The sequence below is a fragment of the Eleutherodactylus coqui genome, chromosome 6 (genome assembly GCF_035609145.1).
Source record: "Eleutherodactylus coqui strain aEleCoq1 chromosome 6, aEleCoq1.hap1, whole genome shotgun sequence".
NCBI classification, from domain to species: Eukaryota; Metazoa; Chordata; class Amphibia; order Anura; family Eleutherodactylidae; genus Eleutherodactylus; species Eleutherodactylus coqui.
The window spans coordinates 201,995,065-202,017,827 of NC_089842.1; the positions used below are offsets into that span (position 1 = coordinate 201,995,065).

At 46.7% G+C, this 22,763-nt stretch overlaps 1 protein-coding gene across 1 annotated transcript in view; it reads left to right on the top strand.

Annotated features, from left to right (window-relative positions):
• The first annotated feature begins 1,930 nt into the window (after nt 1–1,930).
• The window catches only part of CRIP2 (cysteine rich protein 2), a 141,398-nt gene continuing 120,565 nt past the window's right edge, over nt 1,931–22,763 (top strand). The window contains exon 1 of the mRNA XM_066608602.1: nt 1,931–2,067. Within this exon, the coding sequence (XP_066464699.1) occupies nt 2,025–2,067 (43 nt within the window). The 5' untranslated portion in view covers nt 1,931–2,024. The remainder of the gene's footprint in view (nt 2,068–22,763) is intronic.

A 22,763-nucleotide genomic window follows, 5' to 3' on the forward strand; every position in this document is an offset into this window, starting at 1 on the left:
TTAACGACCGGGCCATAGTGTTTTTACGTCCTGCAGCTGTCTCCCTCCATACAGCGCGGGCGTCAGCTGTTTATTACAGCTGACACCCGTAGGCAATAGCCGCGCTCGGCCGTTCGCGGCTATTAACCCTTTAAATGCCGCTGTCAATTCTGACAGCGGCATTTAAATCCCCCGAACGCTGTTTGGGGGTCCCGCATGGCCCCCCCGCGGTGAGATTGGGGGATCCGTGCAGGTGTCATGGCAGCCGGGGGCCTAATGAATGGCCCCAGGGCTGCCTTAGCAGACTGCCTATCAAGCCATCCACACAGGGTGGCTTAAAAGACTGCCTGTAAAAAAGCAGTATGACGTAATGCTATAGCATTACGTCATACTGCAGGAGCGATCAAAGCATCGCATGTTAAAGTCCCCCGGGGGACTTCAAAGTAAAGTTAAAAAAAAGATCAATAAAGTTTTTTAAATTGTAAAAAAAAAAAAAAGTTATAAAAGTTTAAATCACCCCCCTTTTGCCATATCTATTATTAAAAAATCTAAATCATAAAATAAAAATATGTATTTGATATCGCCGCGTCCGTAAAAGTCCGATCTATCAAAGTAGTACATTATTTTTTCTGCACGGTGAACGTCGTCCGAAAAAAAAAAATAAAGAACGCCAGAAATGCATTTTTTTAGTTACCCTGTTTCCCAGTAAAAACACAATAAAAAGCGATCAAAAAGTCGTATGTACTCCAAATTGATGATATCGGAAACTACAGAACATCCTGCAAAAAATGAGCCCTTGCTCAACTACGTCGACGAAAAAATAAAAAAGGTATTGCGCGCACAAAATGACTGCAGAAAATAATTGAAAAAAATTAAATATCTTAAAAAAAAAAATTACAAGTACTACAGCAAAAACAATACTATATAAGTTTGGTATCGTAGTAATCGTACTGACCCATAGAATACAAATATCAGGTCGTTTCTGTTGCAGTTTGTGCGTCGTAGAAACAGGACGCACCGAAAGATGGTGGAATGTCGTTTTTTTTCCCATTTCTCTCCGCTAAGAATTTTTAAAAAGTTTTTCAGTACATTATATGGTACAATAAATAGTGCCACTGAAAAATACAACTCGTCCCGCAAAAAACAAACCCTCATACAGCGACGTCGATGGATAAATAAAGGAGCTACGATTTTTTAAAAGGGAGTAGGAAAAAAACAAAAATGGTAAAAAGCAAAAAAGCCCGGTCACTAAGGGGTTAAAAACTATGCCCGAGGAAGATAGCGCAAGTCCTATCTTTTCTCGCACGTATTAAGGCGCGAGAATCTCGACAGTCAAAAGGAAACTATTGAAATCAATGGTTTCGTTTTGTCCCGTTTTCAAGTCTTTTTTTTTCACGCCTGCAAAACAGGACAAAATCGTGGTCATGCGTTTAATCCCTCAGAGTGTGATATCAGTCCAAGTCTCTCTGCCCGATAACATGCTTACCCGTGTCAATGACGCCTAACAGAGCATGATGTGGAACAATCATTCCTCATAACACATATCATAGGTTTCTGACCAATTTTCTGGCAATCTGCAATTTCATTTCCCACCAGTTACTGTAGCATCAATAAGTGATACATGTTAATTATTAGCCAGTACTGCGATGGCGCCAAACACAGACCAAGTCCTAGAAGCCGTGAATGTGATGATTTCCCACAAAGCTCGAATATCTACGAGCAACACAAAAGAAATAAATGTCTGACAGGAAAATTAACACGTTGTCCCCTCAAACTCCATAAAACCTAACTAGCCCTGTAAGTTATGTCATCCCATCTAAAAACATGAGGCTCATTTCTATTCCCGTTGCAGAAAATGGCATTTTGACAGACAGTAGCCTGCGAAGTAGCTGAGGAGATAATAATGGCGGGCGGGGCGGCAGCCTGAGAGAATGGAGGAGGGACGGAGGAGCTGCCCACTGACGTCTACCCAGAACGTGGGAGACTGGCAGCGGCTATAGCAGCTCAGCACCCAGAGCCTGTACCACAAAGGACGCTTCTCCACCATGGCATCCAAGTGTCCGAAGTGTGACAAGACCGTGTACTTCGGTAAGGCGCCATTTCTTGTCTCCTCAGTGCGCACTCCTCCTGCCACCTGCTAGTGATGGCACATGATATCTGTGGGAATATAGCCTTTATTAGGAGGGGAATATTACTGTCTGCTTTATCAGTGACTGTTATCATGCCAGCTGGGTGTGACACTGCCATAGTGCCAGCATCCACACATGCCAGAGCTGCACATAGGATGCCATTCATGTCCTGCCATGTAATATATACTGCCCCCCCCACCCCCCATATGTAATACAGCCATCTCATAATGAATGACCTGTGTGTAAGATTTACCTCAGAGAATATACCTCACTGCGCTGGCTGGCACCTCACGCAGGATACTGCTGGCAGAACTTGGCTGTGGGATGATGTGAATTGGACAATATTTGCAGGCGTACCTTGCTGTAACGCATATGTAGTGACTTCTGACTGAAAAAAATAGCCAAGGGAATAATGTGATTGTAGAACATGGACTGGTGATATTAGAGGGCAGGGTGACACTAATATGGGGTGGTAGCGGCATTATTATTATTGCTTCATTTATTTAATTTGGTGTCAAGGGAATTATTCACTTTTTTTTAACATTGTTTGGCTCTAATACTGACTTATAGTATGTAATGGAGTCCACTGGCCGTAATGGAGTCCACTGGCCGTAATGGAGTCCACTGGCCGTAATGGAGCCCACTGGCCGTAATGGAGCCCACTGGCCGTAATGGAGCCCACTGGCCGTAATGGAGCCCACTGGCCGTAATGGAGCCCACTGGCCGTAATGGAGCCCACTGGCCGTAATGGAGCCCACTGGCCGTAATGGAGCCCACTGGCCGTAATGGAGCCCACTGGCCGTAATGGAGCCCACTGGCCGTAATGGAGCCCACTGGCCATAATGGAGCCCACTGGCCATAATGGAGTTCGCTCAGGGTTTTACTGGACAAAATGCTGTTTCTCTCAATACAAATGTAAGCCTATTTTCGCACATATTTGCAAAATGGGCGTTGTGTATTTGCACGTTTATTAGCATATTGTACTTTTTGCGCATGCAAATCACGTGCTAATGTGTGCTTAAAAAAAGCATGCACAGATACTCTCAGCCACTGAAGTGGCCGATTAGTGTAATGAGTTTGAAACATTCCTCTCCCTGAGCAGGAAAATGGAGCAGGCTGGGTATCTTTGTGTGTGTCAGAAATGTGTATGCAAAATACGTGCACATGAATGGTCACATCGAAATCAATGGGTTCTATTCTCAGCGTATTGTGAGCGTAAATGTTGTGCACACATACGTCCGTGTGAAGGGAGCGGTCACATATGCGATAAACTCACGTGACAATAGAACCCTTTTTTTTATGGGTCTATTAACATGGACTAATTTTTTGAAAAGACACTGTGTTTTGCTTTCGTGTGATTTTTTTTTTTTTTTTTTTTTTTTTTTTTTAAATTTTTTCTTGCATTGGAATAGAACATGCAGTTGTGCAGTCTCCCTCAGATTGCACAGCGCACGGACAGTGTGTCCTGTGTAATGCGAGTCGCGCAAATACAGTCATGCGAATCAGACCAGCCCCCTGCAATGAAGTGCATATTTTGCGCGCGTAATTCTTTCACACAAAAAAATGCACAGCATTTTCTATTTTCCTGCGCATTTGCAGATGTACAACTATTACACATTCGTTTTTTTTCCCCGCGATTACCATGGCATTCAAAATGCGGTATAACGCTCCCATTGATTTCAATGGAGCCTCACAGATGTCTGTCTGCTCTAATAATGGGGTGCGCTAAAAGCTCCTGTCAGAGGTGCCTCCAAAATGTACAGTAAAATCGCGGCAAAGCACAAGGTCGCAGGTCACGCCAGGATACCTCTCTGTATTGCGGACACGTACATGTGGCTGAAATAAGTCAATGTGACGGATCCCAAACTCTGTCATTTCCATCCCGAGAGTTGAAGAATAAAAATGCCAATAAAGATGTGAACAGTCTTAGGGTACCTACACACAGGTGAGCGCAATATCAGGCCATGAATCGCACTCGCCAACGTGCGATTTACCCGCAGATGGGAGATGGTTTTCTGACAAATGCCTTCCATCACGTCTGGGAAGTAGTGATCCTCGAAGGGTCTGCAAGTATTTCCTAATATTTTCAATAGTAAACCTCGCATTGCATGCTGTGTTTTCCTGTCTCATTGAAAACAATGGACAGTGCGTTCCTTGGAACGCGAAAATATAGAACATACCATGGTGCAGGGAAAAAATCCCTCATATGTATGACTCCATTTACAAGAATGGGATTCATATTAGTGTGAGATTTGTGGGTCTTGCCACAAACAAATCTGGAACGATTTTCTCGGCTGTGTGAAAGTGGCCTTAGGGCGTCTTCCCATGGGCGCATGTTACATCAGTATTTTGGGAGTCAAAACCAGGAGTGGAGGGGAAGATTTACATGTCTTCCGTATTTTGGACCCACTCCTGGTTTTGGCTCACAAAATACTGATGTAAAATATGCCCGTCTGAATAAGACCTTAGGACAATAGTCTGCAGCTATAAAGGTAGCTTTAGGGCTTATTCACGCCCGACCAATATACGATGTCCCTCTCTGCAGGGGGAGGAGACTGGAAGAGCCGGGAGCAGTGCACGTAACTCCTGCCCCCTTTCCGTTCCTTGCGGCTTGTGAGAGCCGTACAATGCATTAAACTTCCTATTGAAATCAATGGGCGATGTGTTCCGAGGAACACAAAAAAATAGGACATGCCGCGATTTTTTCCTGCACCGCATTGCTCGTGTATATCATTGCATTCAAAAGAATGGTGTTCATGTATGCGTGTCTCACAACACACAAATCTTGAGCGATTTTCTCGGTCGCATGAAAGTGACCTCACAGGGGCTTTCTAGGCAAATACTATGAATGATCTTTTCTAAGGATAGGTCATCTGTAGTTGATCAGATTGGGTTCGACACTTGTGACCCCAGCTGATCAGGTGCCCTCTGTCAGCACCACAAGCTGCTTGTCTGACCCCTGTGTAGTGGCCGGAGCTTCTAACTGCAGGTGCAGCTCTCATTGATTGTAGTGAGACCCCAGCCTACAATTACAAGCAACAACCACTACACAGGGGACAGACCCCTTTTTATTGCAATGTTGACAGCCGATGCCTGATCATCTGATCAGCTGGGTTTCCATCGAGGGGAACTCAGCAAACCAACTACTGATGAGTGATGACCCATCCTGAGCATAAGTCATCAATAGTAATTCCCTGGAAAACCCCTTTAATTTACAAGTGAAGTTTTGTCTGGAATGTGCAGGAACACATTTAATGCACTTGGGTGTGGCTGGAAATTCTGTGCAGCACCCAAGCCATGCCAGGATAACAGTATTGAATTGTTTTTTCCAGGAACATTAAGGAACCTTTCACACAGGACAGAATATTCCAAAACTGTGCTGCAGAATCTGCTCTTCTACTTGCATATGGATTTTTGTGCGGTAAAAAATATGAAAATAGCAAAGTTAGCCTTGCAGGTTTTGGTGCGGAATTCCACAGCTGTAAATTCCACTGGGTTCCGATGGAATTATTCCGCCCGTGTGCTAACAGGTTGCTAACAGACAGGCTGCTGTAGTAGGTACACTATATATACATGATGAAAGCTATATGAACTAAGTTTATTGAGCGGAGCACACTTGGCAGTATGCTATATTTTTCTATTTAGCAATTCTCTGCTCAGCCTCAGCTTTCAAGGATTGCACTTTAGCTGTTCATGAGGCAGTTGTGTATTTTGTCAGAATTTGCTCCTTATGTTGCTTTGAGTAGTAGCATACAATTATGGCCTCCTTCATACGGGCAACATGGCATTGCAGCATTATCGCATCACTGGTCCGTGCGATATCGCTGCGTCGTCTTGCGGCAATACAGCGATTTTGTAGTGCTACAAAGTCGCATGTGGTGCTACAAAGTCACGTGACTTTGTAGCATCCCAGCGAGGATTTTCGGGTGGGGGGTTGATTACAAGCCCTACCCCGAAAATAAGCTGTAGCTGAAGAAAGGGGGGGTGAGCTGATTTGTATATTTTAATGGCACAACTCTGGGTGTATAATTTTTATTACATTTTTTGACAGGGAAAATGGGGAAAAATGTCCAGAAGTTCCACCATTGTTTCGGGTTTTATTTTTACAGCATTCACTATTCGATAAAAATAATAAGGTAACTTTCTTATCTGGACCAGCACTAGCGTATATCGGCCAGCGCTTTCACCGCCGGACGATATACGCCCTCATCTGAGCAGTTTCCCCCTTTCATCCCCCTCACCGGCTCTCCGCCTCTCTCCTCCATTCCGGTGTTTGCAATGAAGGGGGAGCTTAGCTCACATTGCAAACAGCCAGAGGGAAGAAGAGAGGAGGTGAGCCAGCAAAGGGGAAGGGAAGCGGAGGCAACGGCATTGCGGCCTTGGCATATATGCGCCAGGGCCCATGCTGTCTGAATGGGCGCACAATCGTTAGATTTGTGCTCCCGTTCACGTGTTTTTACAGCACCAGGAGGCGCATGTAAAAATGGCTATGGCTGTTTGAAGAACGCCCAAGATATAGGTGCAGGTTTAAAGCCCATTGGTGAAGTCATTAAAAAGGCTTATTGCAGTCACGAAGGGGGTTAAATTGTCACGTGGTTCATATCCTTGTAACACAGTTTCAAGTACTCTGGCAGTGCTGGCTCTTCTACTTGGCAACACTGTCTTGGCTTATTGACTGTCGCGTAATAAAGTCTCAGTCACTTTATACTCGTACATTCACAGGCTCTTTGGCTACTTGGTCTTTATGGCTATTAAGCAGGCCAGGCTTAACCCCGTGAACATCATAGTCTTTCCATTGTATATACTAACTTTTTGGTGTAAAAAGCGTTTTCCACACGATTTTTCAGCTTTTTTTTAAAATGTGAAAATCAATAAGACTTTCTAATGTTAAAAACGCATTGCACAAAAATTTGGCACCTCCAGCATATTGGAGGCATTCTATTATCTATCTGGTGCAATCTAGATGGTGTCCAATACCATCGTGATAGGATCTTGAAATTCTGCTCCTGTAGTCTGCCATATCTGGCGCTTTTATGGCACATGCGGAAAGCCCTCTGCTAATCCGATCCAGATCGGTTGCCGCCTAACTCGTTCTCCCATTGTCCCGTATAGCTCGGGAGAGAGTCCCCCATCTCGCCGTTCAGCAACATCTTATATATTACTGATATGCCGTGCTCCACAGGCCCCGGCGTCATGCACAGTGTCTCAAATGGCGTCAGCTGTCTGTTAACGCACCCCCCGGGTGCCAGGGACCCCACATAGCCTCTCACCTGTAAATAGCTCAACCATGCTCCAGGAAGGGGGGGCCAGACTACCATATAATTCCTTCAAGGGCTTCATCTCTCCTTGGTTTACTACATCTCTAACTCTGAGTATCTGGGTTTCTGGTATTGACAATATTGTATCCTTATTAGAGATGAGCGAACGTGTTCGTAACGAACACTTACGCACCCGGACACCGGCTTTGCCGAGGACTTCAGTGTCCGCGCGTAAAGCTTCGGCGGGCGCCGGGGGGCGGGGAGAGGCGCGGCGGCGTGGGCGGCAGCAGCGGGGAACAGGGGGGAGCCCTCTCTCTCTCCCTCTCCCCCCCCACTCCCCGCCGCACCCCCCCGCGCTGCCACGGCGACCCCCGAACTTTTTTCGCCCGAGCACGGAATTGCTCGCAAAGTTCGGTGTTCGGGCGAAAAGGGGCGGAGCCGAACACGTTCGCTCATCTCTAATCCTTATCTTTCGCTGGTGGAAACTGTGGGTTGGCTACAAGTGGTGTGAGTGGGCCTGGAATTGATACCAGGCCTGCTCTTGTGGCCCACAACCCCCATACCTTGAGGACCTTTAGGAGGAAGGGTGAAAGGTTCTCTAACTCTTCTAGATATTGTCTAGGGATCCAGGGGGCCCCCTGGGCTGTCCTGGAGTCCAATTCATGCTCCATTTCTACCCATATTTTAGTGGCTCTCGCCTGTAATAACTAGAGAATAAAGTTTGCAATACTAGCCCTGTAGTAAAGTAAGAAGTCTGGAAGTCCTAGCCCCCCCCCCATCCTTTGCCCCTGTGAGCAGCCCGTGTTTAAGTCTGGATTTACGTTTCATCCATACAAATTTAATGATTAGCGAATACTTAAGAAGTATTGCCAATTCAGGGCCACCGGGAGAGTCTGACACAGATACAAAAACTTTGGGAGGGAGTCCATCTTAACTGCATTTATCCGCCCTGTCCAAGACACATATAGTGGGCTCCATTTGCTCAATTCCACCCTCAGGCCCTCCAGGTAAGGCAGGAAGTTTAGATAAAAAATCTGTGAGGGGTCTGCCGGGATCTGTACTCCCAAATACTTAATGGACGAAGTCCTCCACTTGAAGGGGAAGGATTCCGATAGGGCTTCTACCTCTGTCTGGGCTAGGGTTACGTTTAGAATTTCCGATTTTTGTAAATTAACTTTAAAATTGCTCACTTTCCCATATCTATCGAACTCCTTCATTACCACCGGCAGCCCTACTCTCGGGTTCAACAGGAACAGGAGGAGGTCGTCCGCAAATAATGCCATCTTGTGTTCAGAGGGGCCCTCCGTCTGCCCTCTGACTGATCCATTCTCTCTGATGGCGTTGGCCAGGGATTCCATAGACAGGACGTAGAGCAGGGGTGATAGGGGGCACCCCTGGCGAGTCCCATTATTAGTCGAAATGGGGTCCGAGAGGCCGCCATTTACCCGGATTCTGGCTGATGGTCCCTTGTACAGGGCCATGATCCATTCCCTCATCCTCTGACCAAGGCCTATCTGACGGAGGGTCCCCTCCAGGAACCTCCACCTGACCCTGTCGAACGCCTTTTCTGCGTCTACCGCCAGCAAGCACAGTGGTTTATTTCCTGCCCTTGCACGGGATATTAATGATATAGTTTTAATCGTATTATCCCTGGCTTCCCTACCGGGGACCAATCCCATCTGTTCTTTATGTATCATGTCAGGGATGTGTTCACTGAGTCTATTTGCTATAAGTTTTGCTAGCATCTTGACATCTAAGTTTATCAGGGATATGGGTCTATAATTTGCGCAGGAGGATATATCTTTTCCCGGCTTTGGGATTACCACTATATGTGCATGGAGGGCCTGAGGTGGAATGGGGCTTCCTTGAGAAACCTCATTAAACATCTGGGTTAGTAAGGGGGAAAGTTCCTCTCCAAAGAGTTTGTAAAATCTGGCCGAAAACCCATCCGGGCCTGGTGCTTTGCCTAGCTTGAGATTTTTAACTAGCTCCCCAACTTCCTCACACATGAAGTCTTTTTCCATAACTTCAGCCTTGTCTGTCTTCAGCGGGCCCGAGCCATGTTTTTCCAGATATGCCCTTTCCTCTTCTCCTTCTCTATCATCTGCCCGTGGGGGTTGCTCTATGTTATAAAGTCTCTTATAATATAGGCGGAATTCTTCCAGGATGTCCCTTGTGGAAATCGCTGGTGTCTTCCCTGCTCTCTGTATTTTGGGTACGAATGTCACCGGGGTTCTAGGGTGGAGTGTGCGTGCCAATTTTCTCCTACATTTGTCCCCCGCCTTGTAGGCTTCCCTACGAATCCTGTATCTTAGGGCCAACGTCCTCTGGTCCAGTATTGACAGAATCTTTTGGCGCAATGATGATATTTCTGCCCAGGTGAAGTCATTTGGGGTTCTTTTGTTGGCCGTCTCTCTCTCTTGCAAAGTTGTCAGCAAGCCTCCTAGTTCCCTAGAGCGTTCTTTTTTTAATCTTGCCCCCTGAGAGATCATGGTACCTCTCAGGACACATTTTAATAGTTCCCATTTGACAGGGGCCCGCGTGCTATCGTTTTGGTGGTCACTCACAAAATTGGCTATGGTTGTTTTGATCTCCTGGACACATTGGGAAACTTTTAATATGTTATCATTGAGTTTCCAGGTTCTAAGTCGGAGGTCTTTTTGGAAGCTGTCAAAATTGGCGTATACTGGGGCATGGTCGGACCAAACAAATGGCCCAAATTCACATACAGGCCGGTAGTCTAAGAGGGCGTGTGAGACCCATAAGTAGTCTAACCTACTATAACTATTGTGGGCCATTGAGTGAAATGTGTAGTCCCTGACGCCCGGATGCAGCAGACGCCACAGGTCCACCAAGTGCATGTCCCCCATTTCCCTCATCAGATGTCTAGTTGCTGCCCGTGAGACAGAGGACTTACCCGATGATGTTTCTTGCTCCAGATCTACAGCCAGGTTGAAGTCGCCCCCCCAAAATGGTGATGGCGCCATCTGCGAACTTCGCCAACTCCCTCAGGGCGGCCGTTCCGAAAGATATCTGTCCCTGGTTCGGGAAATATAAATTTGCAAATGTGATCATCTTTCCAAATACTTCTTTTTTGGCAAATATATATCTACCCTCCGGTTCGCGCTGAATGCCAAGGGGTTGCACCTATAATGAGTTGTGGAATGCAATAGATACCCCTCCCGCCTTTCGGTCCGGGTTCAGGCTGTGAACCCATGTAGGGAATAGTTTTGTGGCGCAGGAGGGAATCTCGTCCGCTTTAAAATGAGTCTCCTGAAGGAAAAGCACCTTCCTCCCCCTTTTTTGCATATGATGTAGGATCTGACCTCTCTTAGAGGGGATGTTCAACCCTTTGGCATTGTACGTGGCGATCGTCAGGTTAGCCATTATCCTTTCTGGACAGGTCTCTCGGTGCAATTTCCTGGCGAGGTTTGGGTTGGAAGGAGTCAGGAAAACTGGGGGGGGGGGGGGGTAGGACAAAGGGAAGAGAGGGAGGGAGGGGTAAGAAACATACAACATTTGTAGGCCTTAGAGTAGGCCTCACTATCCTAAACTAGTCACTATCAATCGCTATGAACTAGCTTTGATCGCAGCTAAAGCTGCCTACCCTAGGTGGGGGAGGGGAGACCACCAACAGAGGCCTGCCCCCGCCTTCGGCGTCCCTGGGTGAAGATAAAGAAAAGAGAGTTTGAACAACACAGATAAAGAGAAAAGTTTGTGTAGCTGATGACACTGATCTCGTCCGCCGCTGGGTCCGACTTCTCAGCGGGAGAAAAGGGAAGAAAAAGGGAGGGTGAGGGAGTGAAGAGTAAAGCGCAAATTCGTTAGAGGGTGGTCGGACCACATCAAGAAGTAGACTTGTTAGCTCATTTCGATATACCGGTCCTTATGTGGATGGGTCATCTGGGTTTCTGTGCCTTGTCTCTCAGCTACTGTCTTGGGTCCTTGAGGGTTTGTTTCTTGGCCCGCTTCGCGAGCCTCCCGCTTTCTGCCACTCCATTCTGGGCGGGGGGACCGGCATCTCGCCTATTCTGGGCCAGTCTGGTATTGCAATCTGTGGTAACTCCAGAGTCCCCAGGAATTTGGGAAGGTCCCCCAGATGTCTAAAGACCGCCGATTTCCCTCCTTTTCTTGCTTGTAGCTGTAGACGGAACCCCCATCTATATGGGATATCCCTTTCTCTCAAGGCGTTTAAGAGGGGTCTCAGGGCCCTGCGTAATTGTAATGTGCATTTAGACAAGTCCGGATACAGAGACCGAGCGACCCTTGAACTGCAGAGTATCAAACCTACGTGCTCGTTGTAGGATTTGCTACTTTTCTCTGTAGAAATGGACTCGGCAGAGAACGTCTCTGGGCCTGGTGAGGTCTGTTGGTTTCGGGTCTAATGCGCGATGTACCCTATCCAGCTCCAGGGCGGAATCCAGGGGTCTCTGTAGTAGATGGTTGAAAAACTCAGTGATCGATTCCTCGAGCTGGTCATTATTTATTTCTTCAGACAGGCCCCTGTCCCGAAGGTTGTTTCGTCTGACGATTTTCTATGTCATCAATATGGCTGGTTAATTCTGCTATCTGCTGTGCTTGTGCTTCCAGAATATGTGCATGTTCTTCTATGGTGTTCTGGAATTTATCTTGTACTTCTTCTACTTCTGCTACTCTCTGCCCCACTTCTCTGATATCTTTCTGTAGGCCCGCTATATCCTGTTTATGAGCCGCGTCTAATTTTTGTAGAAGTTCGTTCATCTCCCCTTTTGTGGGAATTGCCTTCAGGTGAGCTCTCCAGTCCCATTCTTCATCATTTACTTGTTGGACCTGGGGCCCCTTAGGGCTTGTTAAGTAGACTTCAGTATTGCCTGGTGCGCTCATTTTTTTGTGTCTTTTGTTAGACTGTGTGGGAGAGCTTTCGTGTATTTTGCTTCTGCCTGTCCTCCTTCCCTCTGCCTCCCTGTTTAGGGTTGGTGTTCCACTCCTGCCTTGGGGGGGTCTTTGCGGGGGGGGGGGGGGGAAATCAGTCTCTGGGTCATGCCTCTGGTGCCTTCTTGTCTCCCCTCTATCTCTCTCTCCTTCTCTGTTTCCCCCTTCCTCTGCTGAGAGCCCCTGGAATTCTGGGCTTCCCTGCTGTGTGCAACTGTAGGGCATTTGTGGTGTTTTGTTTTGCCCTGCCGGGTTCAGTCTCTGGGGGGAGCATGCTTTTTGCCTGCTCTGAGGGTCTGCTTCAGAGGGTTCTCCCTCCTCTGTTTCTGGCGTGCTGACTCCCCCTCCCCCGTCTTCTGTTGGGCCGTCTGCTTCCCTGCCTCCTGCCAAGGGCCATACCTCGTCCCCGCTGGTGTCTCCCGCTGTTTCCTCCGGCTGGGCTTCTTCCCCTGCTGACCGCGGTGATCCTGCCCAGGGTTCCTCTTCCTCCTGCAGCTGCGGCCGCATCTCCTCTTCACTGACGGCTCCATCTTGATTCTTTCGCTCGGCTTCGGGACTCCTGGGGAGCGGAGAAATCGCTCCAGGCTCGGGGCCAGAGGCTTCATCTGCTGCTTGGGGACTTCGGGTGATTTTTCTTCCCCATGGATGCTTTTTCTTCTGTCGGCGGAGCAGCTTCTTAAAGCGGCAGATCAGGCGGGAGCTCCGGCAGACGAGTCTCACTCCATCAGGCGGTAAGCCACGCCCCCTGTCTTTTATTTTTCATGCGGGAGATCAATTGAGCTATGTGCTCTATGAGCTCCCGCATGCGTGATCTGCACTAAAATGGAGCATGTCCATTTTTTTTCATGCTACAGAAATTTTTTAATTACCATCCGCGAGTATTTATCTACCTGTGGGTGGTCAATGCATTCCTATAGGCGCGCGGATCCGCGTGCGGGAAAAACGCTGCGGATTTTAATTCTTTTCCCTGTGGACATGAGGCCTAAATGGAGCATGGTCCATTTTTTTTCATGCTCCATATTTTTTTTAATTCACTTTTATTGACCATCTGCGGGGATTTATCTACCCACGGGTGGTCAATGCATCCCTATGGGGTGCGGATCCGCATGCGGGTGATCCGCAGCGGATTTAAAATCATCTTTTGCCCGTGGACATGAGGCCTTTGGAGCGCTTATCATGACAGAGCTGGCGGGCGGAACGCTGGTGACAGGTGGGACACACCACACACAAACGGCAGATGGCCAGTTCTCCTGGCGGCGGGCCACAGCCGCGTTCAGCAGCAAGATTGTGATCGGTGTGTGGGGGACCAGCCGTCAGGGAGCACCGATATGCCGGCTGGCAGGCTGTCCGGAGGGAAGCGGAACACTAGCGTGCTGAGCGGCAACATGGGGGTGAGTGGCAGACTGTGAGCACACAGCCTGCCACTACTGCCTGTATGCTGCAGTTAGGTGGCGGGCAGCCGGGAGCCAGGGACGGCTACCCAGTTAACAGTTATCACTGCACACTGTGGGTTGATTACTGGCTGCCCTGCTGCCTTAGGCTCACGGTTACTTCGCTTCTTAGACTTACATTATTAGATATGAATGCTGGCATGTTAGAGCGGTAATAGGGCAGCATTTACAGCTCTTCATGTAAGCCGAAGCAGCCAAGTAACCGTCAGCCTAAGAGGCTACAGGGCAGCCAGTAATCAATTCCCTGTGTGCTGCTAGGACCTTCGTGCCTCGACCCTAGGGAGTTGGAGGTGTGACAGGGGAGTTCCTCCTGTCAAACCCCTAGCTTCCGGTGGCGTCATGGTACAATAATACAGGGGACAGCGCTCTCATTACACCTGCCAGGGAGTTACACGGGAGGGAATTATGGGCATTTTTTTTGCTTCTTTTTTAATTAAAGGGGTTGTCCCGCGAATGCAAGTGGGTCTATACACTTCTGTATGGCCATATTAATGCACTTTGTAATGTACATTGTGCATTAATTATGAGCCATACAGAAGTTATCAGAAGTTTTTCACTTACCTGCTCCGTTGCTAGCATCCTCGTTTCCATGGAGCCGTCTAATTTTTAGCGTCTAATCGCCGGATTAGACGCGCTTGCGCAGTCCGGTCTTCTTGTTTTCTGAATGGGGCCGCTCATGCCGGAGACCGGCTCCTGGTAGCTCTGCCCCGTCACGTGCCGATTCCAGCCAATCAGGAGGCTGGAATCGGCAATGGACCGCACAGAAGAGCTGCGGTCCACCAAGGGAGAAGATCCCGGCGGCCATCTTCAGCAGGTAAGTAAGAAGTCACCGGAGCGCGGGGATTCAGGTAAGCGCTGTGCGGTGTTCTTTTTTTAACCCCTGCATCGGGGTTGTCTCGCGCCGAACGGGGGGGGGGGGGGGGGGGGGTTGAAAAAAAGAAAAACCCGTTTCGGCGCGGGACAACCCCTTTAAATACACTTAAAATTAAAAATCAGGGAGCCGACTGCTGTGCCTGACCCAGCAGCCTGGGCTCTCCTGTGACCCATCACTTGAAGTGGGCCCGGCCTCTGCCCAGGTTTGCTGGGCTTGACTGACACCCCTATAAAGGAGTTATACAGGATTAGAAACCACTGCTAATTTCTTCCAGAAACAGAGCCACCCCTGTCTATCTGTTATGTGTAATATCACAGTTCATCCAAATTCGCATAATTGGAGCTGAACTGCAATGCCAGATGCAAGCCAAGGACATGTGTAGAACTGTTTCTGGAGAGAGGGCTATGCCTGGTGAAGGGGTTAGTTCAGTCCTGTAACATGTTCAATATAGCAAGATCGATCTAAAAGTCAAATTTTTTTCCCTCTTATTTTTATGCCAAGGTGCTCCCCAGCTGTGCTACACAGCCATCTTTGATTGCACCATCCCTTTTGCAGCCACCATGTAGCTCTGGCCACGGTGTATTTTCTGCACACAACTCTACGGTAGAGAATATATGCCATGTGTGAACATACTTAAAAGAAAGTTTGTTGTCTCAAGTAGAGGTTAACGTCGGCACACTGAAGCATAAGTAGTCAGAAGTCACACCAAAGGCGCTTGCTTATAACGGAGGAAAACCTTTCTCCACTGTCTTTATTTTATATCCAGTCTGACCAGCAAACCGTTTAAGCTGATAAATTTATATCCATTATTCTTTTCAAATTTTTAGCTGATTTGAAGGATTTTATAGAGCTTGGAGAAAGTAATCAGATCAGTAGGTTTTAACAGATTTACTTCCCTCGGATCAGAGAAGGTTTCTATTGCAGAATATTTTGATGAAGAGGAGGGAAAAAGCAGCATGATTGTGTATATTTGGCACCCACAGTGTTTACTCCGTTTTTATTCTTTAACACGCTGATGACGCGGCCCTTTTTTTTTTTTTCCATTTTAGTTCCCCCCCCCCCCCCTTAAAAAAAATCACAACTCCTTTATTTATCCATCGACGGCGCTGTTTGTGGGCTTGTTTTTTGCGGGATGAGTTGTATTTTTCAATGGTGCTATTTAAATTACCATATAATGTACAGAAAAACTTTTAAAAAATTCTAAGTGGAGTAAAATTTTAAAAAGCGACATTCCGCCATCTTTCAGTGCGTCTTGTTTCTACGGCGCACAAGCTGCAACCAAAACGACATGATAACTTTATTCTATGGGTTGGCACGATTGCTACGATACCAAACTTGTATAGTTTTTTTTTTCAAAGACATTTAATTTTTTTCAATTATTTTCTGCCATCATCTTCTGCGCGCAATAACTTTTATTTTTCCGTCGACATAGTTCAGCGATGGCTCACTTTTTGTGGAATGTCCTGTTGTTTCCGTTTCTACTAATTTGGAATACGTACGACTTTTGATCGCTTTTTATTGCGTTTTTTCTGGGATACAGGGTGACTGAAAAAGTGCATTTCTGGTGTTCTCTATTTTTTTTTCGGACGACGTTCACCGTGTGGGATAAATAATGCGCTACTTTGATAGATCGGACTTATACGGACGTGGCGATACCAAATATGTATTTTAATTTTATTATTTACACTTTTTAATTATAGATATAGGAAAAGGGGGGTGATTTAAACTTGTATTACTTTTTTTTTTTACAATTAAAAAACTTTATTACTCTTAACTTTACTTTTAAGTCCCCCCGGGGGACTAGAATATGCGATACTTTGATCGCTCCTGCAGTATGACGTAATGCTATAGCATTATGTCATACTGCATTCTGACAGGCAACCTATCAAGCCACCCCACGGGGATCTCACCGCTGTCAGAATTGACAGCGGCATTTAAAGGGTTAATAGCCGCGATCGGCCAAACGGCCGATCGCGGCTATTGCCCGCGGGTATCAGCTGTACTAAACAGCTGACACCCGCGCTGTATGCAGAGAAGTCACCCCGCCACCTCTTCGCATACATACCCCGACGCTCCAGGATGTAAATGTACGTCCTGGAGCGGGAAGGGGTTCTGACACAAATCAGATTTGTATGCTTTAGCAGCCATTGTACCCTGGTCTGCCTAATGGACACAGGGAATCCACAATTAATACATAGTAACATAGTATGTATAGTATGTAAGGCCGAATGAAGACAATGTCCATCTAGTTCAGCCTGTAATGGCATGCTAAAGCATAAAAATCTTATACTTACCTTTTTTCCTGTTGTTGTGCAATGGGGTCATCTCCCAGCAGGCTCATCTTCCTCAGACGAGCCGACCCCCTCCGGGAATCCGTGCATGTGCAGAAGACAGGTGCCCTCTGACAGGAGTCAGACGGGCCGCCTCTCCACTGCACATGCGAAGCACTCGGAAGTTCAGCCAGGACGGACAGGCCACCCACAGCAAGCACTGCTTGTGACATGCTTGCTGTGGGGGGCCCGTCCGTTCACCTCGGAAGTGGCTGATGGACGGAGCAGAGCAGGAAGCGGTTTCAATGGTTTTATACTAATTTGCAATGTTTTCACTGAAGCCTCGCAGCACTGAGAAAAATCTATGCTATCGCCCATTGTTGTCACTGGCGACGGGGGCAGCAGCGCCAGCCCCATGGAAAAACATAGGGAGTGCATCGCGATCCCCTGCCACAGCTGTGGCAGGGGATTCGTTCATTCCCGCGGGGATGAAGGAATCCTCTGCCACATCTGGGGCAGAGGTCCGCACTGCTATCCTGTTGCTTTTAATGGGGCCAACGCTGCTGCCGCCGGCCCCATTGAGCACAGATTTTTCTTAGCACTGCGAGGCTTCAGTGAAAACATTGCAAATTAAGAAGCTTTTGAAAAACATTGGAACTACGGGGATGAAAGAATGCTCTGTCACAGCTGTGGCAGAGGTCTGCGATGCTAACCCATTGCTTTCAATGGGGCCAGCGCTGCTGCCTCCCCATTGAAGGCTACGGGTTGCAGGCAACCCCCGCAGCGATGATTTTTGGGGAAGGACTTGAAATATAAGCCCTTCCCTGAAAATCATCCCTAGCTGTAAAAGAAAAAATATTTTTTACTCACGTAGAAAAGGTGAAAAAAAAAATTTTTACTCACCTAGAAGAGCTGTCTGGCTCTTCTCTCTGGCCCTGGCAATTGTCTTCTGGAGGCTGGGGATTGAAAAATCAATTCATTCAATGAATGCCTGAGCGCTGCCTGTGATTGGCTGAGGCAAAAAGATATAATAAAAGACAGCAGCACTCACCACAACCCATAAGGGAGGGAAGGGAAATTTCTTCCAAGAAGCGTATACTGAAAGCCTGTACCGGGATTGAATCCAAATCCCATAGAAGTACAGCAGAATAAAGAAAAAAACAGGCAGCAGGTCTTTGGTGCAAAAAAGCAAACTTTATGCCTCCATAGGAATGCTAAATGGTTACCGCATCATCCCACAAAATTGCGACGTTTCGACCACATCATTAGGTCTTTGTCAAGCTAATACAAGTGAGCAACCTATGCACATATATCAGACCCCAAAACCAATCACCAACAAGTACAATAATGAACAACGTTAAACAGGTGTGTAGCATACCTTAGGTGTCACCTAGAGATGAGCGAGTATACTCGCTAAAGGCAATTGCTCGAGCGAGCATTGCCTTTAGCGAGTATCTCCCCCGTTCAAGACTGCAGGTTCGGGTGCCGGCGCGGGGGAGCGGTGAGTAGCGGCTGTCAGCAGGAGGGAGCAGGGGGGAGAGAGGGAGAGAGAGATCTCCCCTCCGTTACGCCCCGCTCTCCCCCGCAGCTCCGTGCCCGCTGCCGACACCCGAACCTGCAGTCTCGAGCGGGGGAGATACTCGCTAAAGGCAATGCTCGCTCGAGCAATTACCTTTAGCGAGTATACTCGCTCATCTATAGTGTCAACATAACTAAAAGTACTTTAAGCACAGCTGAGAGGAGAAGTAGATCCTGCCGCCATTGCTGTACATGTGTGTATTTTGAGACGCCCATCTCACGCAGCCTGTGCAGAGAGCCATGTAATCACGATACTTTCGGCATAGAGCAGTGCCGCAATCAGCAAACCGCGCATGCGCGGGATGACTGCATCTCGCGGTGTTTGTAACTTAGTCTACAAGGAAGCTGAACATAGAGCAGAACCACATTCAGCATACCGCGCATGCGCGGGATCACCGCATCTCGCGGTGTTTATGACTTAGTCTCCGAGAGCACTGAATGGAACGCGCATGCGTGGAGCCGGATGGCTTGTAAGGCAATCCCGAAGTTGTCCATACGAATTCAACAATAGATGGTGAAATGGGGTATGGTGCATAATGATATTCACAGATCATTACTGCATTAAGAAAACGAGTCAGGCCATCATTCGTCACAAATTAGATAGTTAACCCTGTAGTGTATTAAGACTGCATAAAATGTATAAGTATCAGGAAAGGGGAGACAAATGATTGTTCTAACTGGTCTAATTTCAATCTGCTCATAAGTCAGTACCAATACCCATCCTCATATATGTAATATATTAAATCCTTTTAACAAGCAATATTTAGTAGACCCATGAACTAAACGTATCATATCCGGGGTTATCTTATCCCTTATAACTTATTGATTGGCACTGCACCCACAAATATTGGATACCAAAATAATAGGAGAAATGGACATATTTGAGACTCGAATCCCAAAGGTAAGTAGTATTAACCCATTATGTATCAGAAGAAGATCTATCGATGTTAACCATATCCCCAAGAGAGGATCTATCAGTGTTAATCATATCCCCATAGGATATTAAAATCCCATTCCATTAATTAGAGTATCCTAAAAGATACGAATAAAGGGCGAAACATTTCCACACGTGGTCAGCAACGGCTTCAACTGCATCAATTTTATTAAGTATATATGTATACACCAATTTTGCATAGAAATATACAAATATGTTAATAAAGAGGAATTCAACCAACAAAAATCATATTCATATGTTAGCAGAGGTATCCACAAAATTACTTGATACTGGTAGTCAGACACCAAGGTATGCTTTCACATTCTTCCAAAAGGACACCTGTAATACAAACAAACATTAGTTAAAACCACAAACAAGTAAAACAGCCAATCAATCCTACTGAAATACAAACGTGTTGTACTACAAATTTAAAATTTGGCTTCAAATTGGCTTAAATGAAAACATCGCAAATTAGTATGAAACCATTGAAAATCAGTGGTTTAATAATAATGCGTTTTCACTCTCACATTGCAAGAAAACCTATCGCTAGTGGGTAGGAGCTCTTATAGTAAGGGGGATTGCAGGAAGATGGACTGTTGACTATTGTATTTGACCCCTTATTGATTCATTCTCCAGTCCTAAACAAGGAATTTGCCTAATAAACTAATGGGCTGTTCTGAAACCCGAGTCAAGGACCGGAACTATAAGGGTATCTTCACACAGCGAAAAATTTGCTGTGGATTAGACTCAGAATCAGTATGGAACTTGCATGAATGCTGCATCTATGCAAACCTGCCGCCAATATGTTCAGTGGTTCTAGATAAAATCTTTGCCACAAAGCAGAAATACGTGTATAATTATTGTATGATCACAGTAGTGGAGGACTCATACAGATATAATTGAGTCTTATCTCATGTATATCAGAAATTCCCAGTGCTTCATTGTATCTTATGTGTTTCTACTAATAGATGTAAGGCTGGTATGTAGTATTTCTCCTAAGAGAATCCAGTTAAATGACACTGGTTATCTTTTATAGAGGTAGAATTTCTATTTAGCTTAGTTAAAGGGGTTGTCCAGTTGTTAATTGATTGCCTAACCTCAGGATAGTTCATCTATAGTAGATCAGCAGGGGTCTATCGCCAGAAACCTTCAACGATCACTGAGCCTGTTCACTGAGCCTGTACTCTCATGCACTGACCTGACTTTTGCTCTGTTCTCACTGCAGTGGCCAGGTTTGGTATTGCACGCTGTCTCCTATTCATATCAATGGGAGCTTAAACTGTCTGTTTCCTGCAAAAATCTGCTGACTGCAGAAGCACACCAACCTGATCAACAGCTGATCTACAGAGGTCCCTGATGATAGACCACCTATGACCTACCATTAATCTATTATAAGGATAGGCCAGCAAAAACACACAAATGGCCAGTCAAGCTGAATGTTCTTGTGTATGGTCAATTCAAGGACTGTAAACAAAGAAAAGACAGAGAGGGCAAGGGCACAGATCTGTCAAGGGTAAATGCACATGGGGGGAAATTCCGTGGCGGGATCTCCCGCAGAATTTCCGCCCGTGCACGCTACCATAGCGTTGCATTAGATAATGCAATCCTATGCAGACAGCCGAGATTTGACCGTGTGAAAACTTGCGTGGTAAACAAATCGTGGTATGTCCTATTTCTGTGCGAGCCTCGCAGAGGCCCGCACAGAAACATCACCTCTGACGCGCGGGCTCTGCCCTGCGCATTTGCCGGCTGTGTGGCAGCCGGTACATAGCAGAGCGGAGGATGTGAACCGCAGGGGTCACTGCAGGGGCACGGCTCGCATCTTGCTGTGAGAATTCTCGCAGCTGGATCCGATCTGGCCGTCTACATGAGGCCTAATTTAGTATTCAATAGAGGAATAAGGATTTTTAAGGTGTTCGAGGTACTCGCTTTTGATCAGTTCCATCAACTGCAAACTGTGGCGACTGCAGAGATGTGTAGTCCAAAACACCTTGAAACTTTTAGGATACCAACAATGGCCCTGCTGTATGAGAAAACAATATTTGAAGCTCCCGACGCCATCCATTTAGGTCCAACCAAATTTATTGAACTGTTAGGGCTGTCACACACTTGCATTTTTGGTGCGTTGTGTTTTTAACATTAGAAAGTCCCATTGACAATCGCGTTAACAAAAACCGCAAACGCAAGTGTGTGGGAGCCCTTAGGGTGCCTACCCACTAGCGTTTTGTTTTTTTTTTCCTGTGCAAATTCGCAGCGTTTTTTTTCCAATTGTCAATGGGACTTTCTAATGCTAAAAATGCAACGCACGGCAACTTGCGTTTTTGGTGCGTTGTATTTTTAACATTAGAAAGTCCCATTGACAATTGAAAAAAAAAAACACTAGTGGGTAGGCACTTTTAGGCCTCATGTCCACTGGACAATTCTAATTTAAAAATCTGTGCGTATCCCCCGGCCATAGGGAAGCATTGGACACCCGCAGGTAAGTAAATACCTGCGAATGTCCCTTTTCTCTGCAGAGCGGATCACCCGCAGCACGCTCCATTTTCTGCGGGTCTCCCGCGCGGACGGCTCCTGCAGGCTTCCATAGAAGCCTTTGGAAGCCGTCTGTATCCGTGGCACACCCGCAGCTGAATTTCTGCTCTCTGGCGCGGGAGAGCAGGAGTATAAAAAAAAAAGTGCACGGCGCATGCGCACAGCATGCTTCCGGCGTCCCGAGCACATCCGACGGGCCGAAGAAAGAAGATCCGGCTGCGACCCAGGAAAGATCCGCTGCGTCGGGACAGGTAAGTAAATTCAATTTTTAGGCCTCATCTCCGCGGGAAAAAGGGGACCCGCTGCGGGATTCTGCATGGAGAATCCGCAAAGGGGCGAATTTCCTAGTGGACATGAGGCCTTAGGGTAAATGATACAGTACAGGGTTGAAATGCATTGTGCTGTAGCATTTACCCCGACGTTTCAACAAACCTTGGGCATAATCGGATAGCCTGTCGGGAGCTTCCAATATTAGTTCCTCATACAGTGGCGCCATTGTTGGCATTCTTGTGTAAGGGAGAGTCAGGGGAAACAACAACTGTCAGATGAATGATCATTAGTCTGATAGTTGTTAGGGTTGAACAGCCAGCTTTTAAAAAGGATTCACCTCTAGGGTTTCCCAGTCTGTTTGCTGAAATATTTACATAGCTCTAGTGTTTACTTCACCTATATGTTCAGTTATATGGTATGTTGGCTTGTCTCGATCAGGGGGAGATGACCTTACTGCGGTATAGATCTCTTATTATACATTAGTTTCTAGAGACTTGCCATGATATCAAATGTCCTGTTTTCGCACAGAAGAGAAATGACCATGTTTAGGTCATACACTGCACTTATAACAGGTACT